We start from the raw sequence: 8,826 nt of genomic DNA, 5'->3' as shown, positions 1-8,826 counted from the left end.
CCGCTACGGTCGCAGGTTCGAGTCCTGCCTCGGGCGTGGATGTATGTGATGTCCTTAGGTTAGTTAGGTTTAAGTAGTTCTCAGTTATAGGGGACTGATAAACCCAACAGTTAAGTCCCATAGTGCTCAGAGCCATTTGAACCATTTTTGAGAAGACCTTGACGCATGCCAATTTGAACTCCAGAGGGAAGCATTAGTCGGCACAAATACTGAGCGTGATTTAGTGGTGAATGTTTTTAATATTTTCTCCGTGAGTTCGTACTCCTAACGAGTCTGGGAACATGGAACAGTGTACTGAAAACACTACAGCACTGGAAACACTTTTGGTGAAGAAAACGGCACTTCCGTTTAGTACTTCCCTTCTTCAAATGAACACTGCAACATCGACCGGTGGCTGTTTAATGCCGGACGTTAAAAAAGTTTACAGAAGACTCTTCAATTTAGAAGACAGGCAAGAATTCCTTACTTTAAAGAAAAACTACAAAATAAACAGAACTTATTTTTTTTAACTTATTTATTCACATTTTAAGCACAAATATCCAATCCCCTTCAAAGGACTCGCTATTTGCACTAAAACTTCTCTAATCTTCTATTTCATTTTTCAAAACATTTTTAAATTCATTTTTCGTGATGCCTGACAGCGACTCCGTCTTTTTCTTTCTCCATCTCAGCGAAACGCTTCTATTTCATATGTCTCTTCATTCTAGGAAACAAAAACGCCGCAAGGCAAGGTCGGCGTGAGAAACAGGGGTCGTAGCAATTTTCCTCCATAACTGTCGTACAAACAGGGATGTGAGAGCAGGTGAATTATGATGGAAAAACCAGTTACACAAATTAGACCACTTCCGCCGCACGCTGCTGTGGAATCTTTTCACGGCTTTCAAGTAGAAAGCCTGGTTAAGTATCAGAGACTGTGGAAGAAACACTCAGTCGGTAAGTCCCGTCATATCGAAAAAACAAATCTACATTTTTCTTAGTGTTTGATTTCACCTGACGAGCTTTCTTGGGGCGAGGCGAACTTTCAAGTCTTCCACTGGTTTGATTGTTGCTTTGATTCAGGATCATAAGCATAGCACCAAGTTTCGTCAACTGTGATAATTTTGGAAAGAAAAGGTGTTGATCATTTCAGGACTTCTTTCAAAGCACAGCATGCTTCCACGCGACCTTGTATTTGTTCTGAGATCAACAGTCGTGGCACGAACTTAGCAGCCACCCTTTTCGTTTCCAAGTCTTTTGTCACAATTCGTTGCACTGAGCTCCATGTCACTCCCGACAGCTCCAGAATTTCTTCAATGGTCCGCCGTCGACCTTAGTTGATGGCTGCACACATGATTTCAACATTTCCATGTGTTCAACAGTGGCACAACGAACAGACCTAGGTTTGTCATCAACTGACATTTCACCATTTTTGAAAGGGAAAAAGGATTCAAGCACTCGAGTTCTCCCTGTAGCATCGTCCTCTAAAAAAATGGTTCAAATGGCTCTGAGCACTATGGGACTTAACATCTGAGGTCATCAGTCCCCTAGAACTCGGAACTACTTAAACCTAACTAACCTAAGGCCATCACACACATCCATGCCCGAGGCAGGATTCGAACCTACGACCACGGCAGCAGAAGCGCGGTTCCGGACAGAAGCGCCTAGAACCGCTCGGCCACAATGGCCGGCTGGGTGCGCGTGTAGTCGGTCCACAATATGTACGGCTCAGCGTGATACTGCAGCCAATGCTTCGTGCCGAGTTCGGCGTGAAGTTGAGAATGCAGCATATAGGGGAAATTAACCACCATCAAAAACTTCATAACGTTCCTCTGTCCAACTGGTGTGGGTCGCACGAAGACGTCATTGTTAGCAGACGAATGAGAGAGTAATTCTTTGCATAGCTTCCGCGAAAATCCTGCAAGGTACAAATAATATGACCGATACAAGTATCTTAGGGAAGTACAGAGTAAGATGCAATGATAAGTAATGACTTAACACGAAAACTGTTCAGTCATTAACGTCGACTAACAATGTGCCGCCGTCGTCTTTGTTCCAGCCGCGATCCTCTGAAGACACCACACAAATTGAAAACATTGTTTTTGTTAGAAATAAAAGGCTGAATAACTTTGACTCCATACTATATTAAGAAAATCATTTACATAATAATCTATACAATGGGCACAGCAGAATGCCGTCCGTACCTTCCGAGAGCGAGACAACGAAAGACAAATCTTACAAGAGATAAAAAACTTCCGAAGTACAAAAACACCAGACGAACGAAATTAGTCTAGTGATTAGATGTAACGTTTTAGGAGTCGATACACACACGTAAAATTAAAATAAGTGCATCGTTTACAGACTTATTTCACAAACAGTTCTCACATACTAAATAGGATGAAATAAAAATAATGGAAGTTGTTACTGAGAAATCCTTTTGCGAGTCGCTTGTTAACAAATATTTTATTATGAAGAGATGTTTTGATTCATCGATGTTCACAGAAGGAATAATCACTAGAACTTTATAACACAAATGAACGTTGGGACCCGATACCTGGAACTGATTGTATCCATTACAGTTCATCACATGACTTCGATGACATCCACAAGTTTGATTTGGGGGATGATCTAATGGAGGCTCAGACTTTTGTAATTATCGACCCGAAGCACAAAAAGCGTCACACACCGAATTACGATCGCCGTTTTATCCAGGATACGCGGAATAGCGGAACCACTTTCGAGAACACGAGAATAATGCCATTCACAGGGATTTCCATTCAAAATGACGTCTACCCAGCTCCATCTACACACATTTAAGTGAAATTTTATGAGACACTGTACGTGGCTAGTAGCTGTCCACTACACCACGGTTATAGCAAAACGTACCTTGACGACGTAAGAGACGTGAGAGCAGTGGTCAGCCGTCCACTTGAGCATGAGCAGCGTCTTTACCGTGAGGTTGTCGTAAGTGTCCACCATGTCCTCAACCAGCATGTCGCCGTTCACCAGTGCCTCGGCTATTAGCTCTTCCTGCAACACAACACAATGGTCAAGTGACTGTGTCACATTTCGTTTTTTTTGACCACATGTTTTCACAAAGGTCCGACAGTTATGATACACTCTGCAGAAAACTTTTTTTCTGATAGCCGTAAGTCGACGTAGTATTGTTGATGGTGAATCATTCATTCTAAATGGCTAACACATATATTTTACATACATCCTTCTTCCCTGTGAGTGCCCACCTCTTCCTCGCCCAATCTCTGTCCAACTCCTCTCCCCCTCCCCCACACTCTGTACATCTCCTCCTTCCCTTCTTCCTTTTCCACCTGCTCACTCTCCCTCTACACCTTCTACCTGCCTCCCGCCCTTCCCCTTCTCCCCCTTCTTTGCCTATTTCCTCCTCCCTCTTTCTGTGGCCATTATCTCTTCACCTTCTCCCTATCGATTCCGCCCCCTCACCTTCCTCTGTCGATATCGTCCTGCTCCACTCTCTTTCTCTGTATCTCCTCCCCCCCTCTGCCACTGTCCATCCTCCCCTATGTAAGTCCTTCATCTGATCTCCCCCCTCTCCTGTCCCCCCTCCTAGCGATCTCCTCCTGTTCCTCTAAATGTCCGTCCCCTCTAGTCCCTCTCTGTCCTTACCTGTCCTCTCCTCATCTATCTCTCTATCCATCTCTTGCCCATTCTCCCTACCCATCTTATACTGCGTCCTTTAACTATAAAACCCCTCCTCCTCCTACCCCCTCACCCAATCTGTCCCCTTCCATCCCCTCTCACTCTCCCTCCCCTTCACTGCCCCCATAAATCTCCTCCTGCCACCACCTCACTTCATCTCCCTTCCCCCCCCCCCCCACTACCCCCTTGCCCCCCCCCTTTCTGTCCATTCCCTCCATCGATCTGAACCCTCCCTCTCCTATAGCCAACTGCATATGCGGCGCCTGCTAAAAGAGGTCGATAAAGCAGGCCAATACTAGTCCCACAACACATGCTGGGGGTTGAAAACACATTTCTTGTGCCTGAGGTGTATTCTGCAATTCAAACCAGGGCAATAAGGCAGGGCAATACTACTCCCCACACAACACACCTGGCAGGCAGGGCATCTGCATATGAACGTCAGAGAAACCATTTCTGCCAATATCTCTGCTCCCAGAATGAAATTTTCACTCTACAGTGGTGTGTGCGCTGATATGAAACTTCCTGGCAGATTAAAACTGTGTGCTGGACCGAGACTCGAACTCGGGTCCTTTGCCTTCCGCGGGCTAGTGCTGCACCAATTGAGCTAGTTCGAGTCTTGGTCCGGCACACAGTTTTAATCTGGCAGGAAGTTTCATCTCTGCTCCCATAGGATCTAGGGGCTGTAGCCTTCATAGTACAGATTCTCGTTGTTCAAACAGTATATGTGGCAAATTCGGTAGAAAATTATTTACTGGTTCATGGTGAGGTGCTGTACATAAACACATTCTGTTTCGGACACGCGTGTACTATCCTCTACACCAAAACCTCACTTGCGTACATGTTCGACACATATATTGCACGCAACTCCTCCTGCCACCCTTGCCCTACACAGCACCACCTATCCACCCACTCTTCCTATACACCACCACCTCTTGATCAACCTTTTATGCTCTACTCCTATGTGTCAAATTATTCCTCCTCCTCCTCCTTTCCCCTGTCTATATCCATTTCCTCCTGCCCCCTCTGCTAGTCCACCCCAAGCAGATCGATACTACTCCCACACAACACTATCATTCATGGCAACCTACACATCAAAAAGCAATAGGAAATGGTTTTCAAAAATTTACACCTACACTCTTGGGTCAGGTTACCCCGCCAATTTTTTGTGTGTTATGGTAGAAACAATATAGTCTATTTTACCAGAACCGACATTTTCTCTTGTCTGTAGCTTCCGTCTGTTGTCCTATTGATTACGTCAATTAACCACCAACTTTGCCTCTGCTAGAAGAGAATTAGATGCCAGACGCGGTCGGGACAGCAGCTGATAGGTAGGTGAGTGACAAACCTCACCGCTTGCAGGGAAACAGAAATCGTCTGTAAAGGTAATTATTTTGCCACACCTCTGCAAATAACCACCATCCATCATTAGTATTGAAGCAGTCATGTGCAGCAGCCAATAACTGCTACAGTTTCACTGTGTTTATTAATCCGTTTGCATTCAGTAATTCAGCTTGGGTCTTAAGGGATTCAGTCTATCAACTACGAGGATAAGTCGAAAACTTTGCGCCTATTTTCTTTTAGCCCAATTACGGCTGTAAATGCGAAGTCAAGATATCCATTCCCAGCGTAGTACTTTCTTGGTTCGTACCGGCCTTATCTGTCAGTAGATCCGTCGCACGGCGCTGCTGTCAGTTCTAAAAGATGGCGGTAGTGATACAAACGTCCAAGACGTTATAGCGACGAATTGTGATTAGTTTTCTATGGATCAAGGGACGAACGCCCATAGAGATAAATGGTGAAGCATATCAGTGTGTGTCCATCACTGCCATTGCCCATATCGTATGAGAATGCTTAAGAATCCGTTCACGGATCATTAGGGTACTGGGAGGTTTCATGTCGGAGGATGCCAAAGCAGTCGGGTGAAATGCTGAAAAGGAGGCGAATAATGTCTTGACTGAATCATCTGGAACGGTACTCCAAGGAGAGTGAAGGTTTCCTGGACCGCACTATTACTGGCGATGAAAAGTGGATACTGCATTTCACGCCGGAATACAAGAAACAGAGCACAGTGCGTATACATCCCAGTTCGCCTATGACAAAGCTCCGTTCAGCGCCATCTGTTGGTGAAGTGATGTTAAAGGCCTTCTGGAATAGTCGTGGACCGCTCCTGCTGGGTTTCATTCCACAAGGTGCAACCATCAATGCCGACAGATACTGCTCCACACTGTCACCTCTAAGGCCCTCCATCAGGCGAAGGTGCAGAGGCATTCTCGATATCAACAACGTGATTCTGTTCCACGACAATGCGAGACCACATGTGGCAATCAGCACTGCCGAAAAGCTCTGGCAATTTCACTGTAAGATGCTGGACCACCCACCATGCATTCCAGACCTCGCCCCCTTCCCCTTAGTGATTTACGTGTTTTTGGACCGCCGAAGAAGTTCCTGGCAGGACGGCGATTCGCAAGTAACGATGAAGCCAAGACAGCAGTCCAACGATGGGTACGTAGTAAGCCGCACGAATTCAACTGCAGGTGCATCTCAAATTTAGCGCGGTGGTGGGATAAATGTGTGAATCGGTAAGCGAACTATGTGGAAAAATAATGTAAGGTACATAGAATAGGGTCGCAATAGGGCTCCTATGAATCTTGGGAGAAAGGTTTATTGAAAAAGGAAGAGACCTATATATGTGCTTCATCGATCTAGAAAAGGCATTTGACAATGTGGTTTGGTACAAGCTGGCGACTATAATGAGGGAAAAGAAAGTGGACTGGAAAACCGGAACATTTGTAAACTCATTATATCTTAATTAAAAAGTTTCAGTTAAAGTGAGAGGAGAAAGTACAAACTGGATCGGACTAGGAAAAGGAGTAAGAGAAGGATGCCGTTTATCATCTACTCTTTTCAACTTTTACTTGGAAAATATGATTGACCAATGCTCATTAGATGACAAAGGAGTAAAAATTGGAGGAAGAAGAGTAGGGTGTATGAGGTTTGCTGATGACACGATCCTTCTAGCCACAGGGGAAAAAGAATTAGAGGATTTGGTGGACACCATTGAAACTAACGGAATATGGAATGAAAATTAACACAAAATTAAAACAAAAGTATTGGCACTTGGAGGAAATAAGGAAATAAAAATTATGCTGAATGGAGAAGTATTAGGACAGGTGCAAAATTTTAAGTATCTTGGTAGCAGGATAGACACCGACTGGAAGTGCACCACAGAAATTAAAACAAGGATTCTTCTTCTTCTTCTTCTTCTTCTTCTTCTTCTTCTGTAGTGGTCAATTTAAGGATTGGTTTGCAACAGCTACAATGGCAGCTCGTCTCCATTCTGTGCGTCTTTCAGCTTTTCCCTTCATTTCTTTATAGGTGTCACATCCCACATCTTTCACGATTTGATCCATGTACCTCAGCCGTGGTCTTCCCTCGACATATCCCACTATGATTGCGTTTATGTTTTAATAGATGGGCTGTAAATTGCACTCTTTTAACAATGAAACTCCAGAAGCTTCTCTACTCACCTACTCTTTCCAGAACCACTTCGTTTGTGTCATTGTCGATACATTTTATTTTGAGCATGCGTCTATAGCACCACATTTGAAAAAAATTTAGCTTCTGGTCTTCCTCTGTCCCGAGAGTCCATGTTTCACGCCCATAGCATGCCACACTCCACAAAGATAGCAATGGCAAAAGAGGCGTTTTATAAGAAAAGGAGAATTTTCTTCAGCGGTCTGGACAGGCAACTCAGGAAGAGACTCGTAAAATGTCTTGCGTGGAGCGTTGTTCTATATTGCGCTGAAACACGGACTATGAGGAAGAAAGACAGAAATTCTCGAGGCTTTTGAGATCTGGACGTGGCGGAGGATGGAAAGATTAAGTTGGATGGACAGAGTAAAAAATTAAGAGGTATTGAGAAGAGTGGGAGAGAAAAGACAGTTACTAGATGTAATACAGAGAAGAAAAAGAAATTGGATTGGGCTTATATTAAGAATGAATGACGGACTGATAAAAACAGTTCTAGCAGGTTATGTAGAAGGGAAAAGGAAGCGAGGAAGGAAGGAAGAGATTCCAGATACTGGATGGCACGATGGGCGGTACAACATACAGTAGCATTAAGAAGGAAGCAATGGATCGCAGAAAATGGAGAGGCGAAGGACCTGGTAATATAGCAGATAACTGATGACATAAAATAGGATGTATATTTGTCATTACTTGCATATATCTTACTTTGGCCAACAAAAAATACGGGCAAAGTCTTTCTGATTTTCCCTCGTGATTTTCTGATACTTTTAGCACACACGGGATTTTGCCACGTGCCTTCTCTGGCTTACGGCAGAGTTTTGCCGGCCACTGTGTGGAGAGGAGTCCTGGACAGAGCTCAGCCTACCTGCAACCGGCCGTCGCCGGAGTGGCCCGTGACGAAGAGCAGGCGGCTGGAGTTGCGCAGCGCCCGCCCCCACGTCTCGCGCACGGCGTCGCGGCGCTCGCGGTTGGCCACGGCGGACGGCACGGCGAGCAGCAGCTGTGGGGGCGGGCTGCCGGCGCAGAGCCCGGCCGGCGGCGGCAGCAGCGCCGTGGGCTGGCCCGGCCGAACGTAGCGCGCCGCGTCGCGCGCTCCCTGCCTCCGCAGCCACTCCATGCGGGCGCCCGTCCCCGTTCCCGGCCCCCAGTTTTCGGCCTCCGTGTGGCGCAGTGTGTTCACCGCCACCACAAGCAGCATCGTGGACACCGTGATCATTCCTACGACAGAAAGAGGTCGCAAGTTTGTGCAAGATGTTCGAATTTCACAAACGGAAAATCTCCCACCACATGTCATCAAATTATACCACAATAGTACACTCACATCAATAGTGGGTTACGGCTCGGGTGTCTGGGCACACAGACTCACGAATGGTTCAACTTCTACCGAAAAAAAATGGTTCAAATGGCTCTAAGCTCTATGGGACTTAACATCTGAGGTCATCAGCCCCCTAGACTTCGAACTACTTAAACCTAACTAACCTAAGGACATCACACACATCCATGCCCGAGGCAGGATTCGAACCTGCGACCGTAGCGGTCGCGCGGTTCCAGACTGAAGCGCCTAGAACCGCTCGGCCAGACACCTGAAGGTTGTGCCTGCCGTGACAGTGAGAAGAGTCCAGAAGAACATGATAGTGAGATCAGTGG

At 45.8% G+C, this 8,826-nt stretch overlaps 1 protein-coding gene across 1 annotated transcript; it reads right to left on the bottom strand.

Moving 5' to 3' along the window:
• Positions 1-2,835: 2,835 nt before the first annotated feature.
• Positions 2,836-8,395, bottom strand: LOC126282439 (acetylgalactosaminyl-O-glycosyl-glycoprotein beta-1,3-N-acetylglucosaminyltransferase-like). Its single transcript, XM_049982096.1, has 2 exons — positions 8,045-8,395; positions 2,836-3,006 (listed from the first exon to the last, which is right to left on the bottom strand). The coding sequence occupies exons 1-2, from the start codon at positions 8,393-8,395 to the stop codon at positions 2,836-2,838; spliced, it is 522 nt and encodes a 173-aa protein (XP_049838053.1).
• Positions 8,396-8,826: the final 431 nt, after the last annotated feature.

The sequence above is a fragment of the Schistocerca gregaria genome, chromosome 7 (assembly GCF_023897955.1).
Source record: "Schistocerca gregaria isolate iqSchGreg1 chromosome 7, iqSchGreg1.2, whole genome shotgun sequence".
Classification (NCBI taxonomy): domain Eukaryota; kingdom Metazoa; phylum Arthropoda; class Insecta; order Orthoptera; family Acrididae; genus Schistocerca; species Schistocerca gregaria.
Note: the sequence above shows the minus strand (reverse complement) of the source record. Positions and strands in the feature narration are given on the sequence as shown.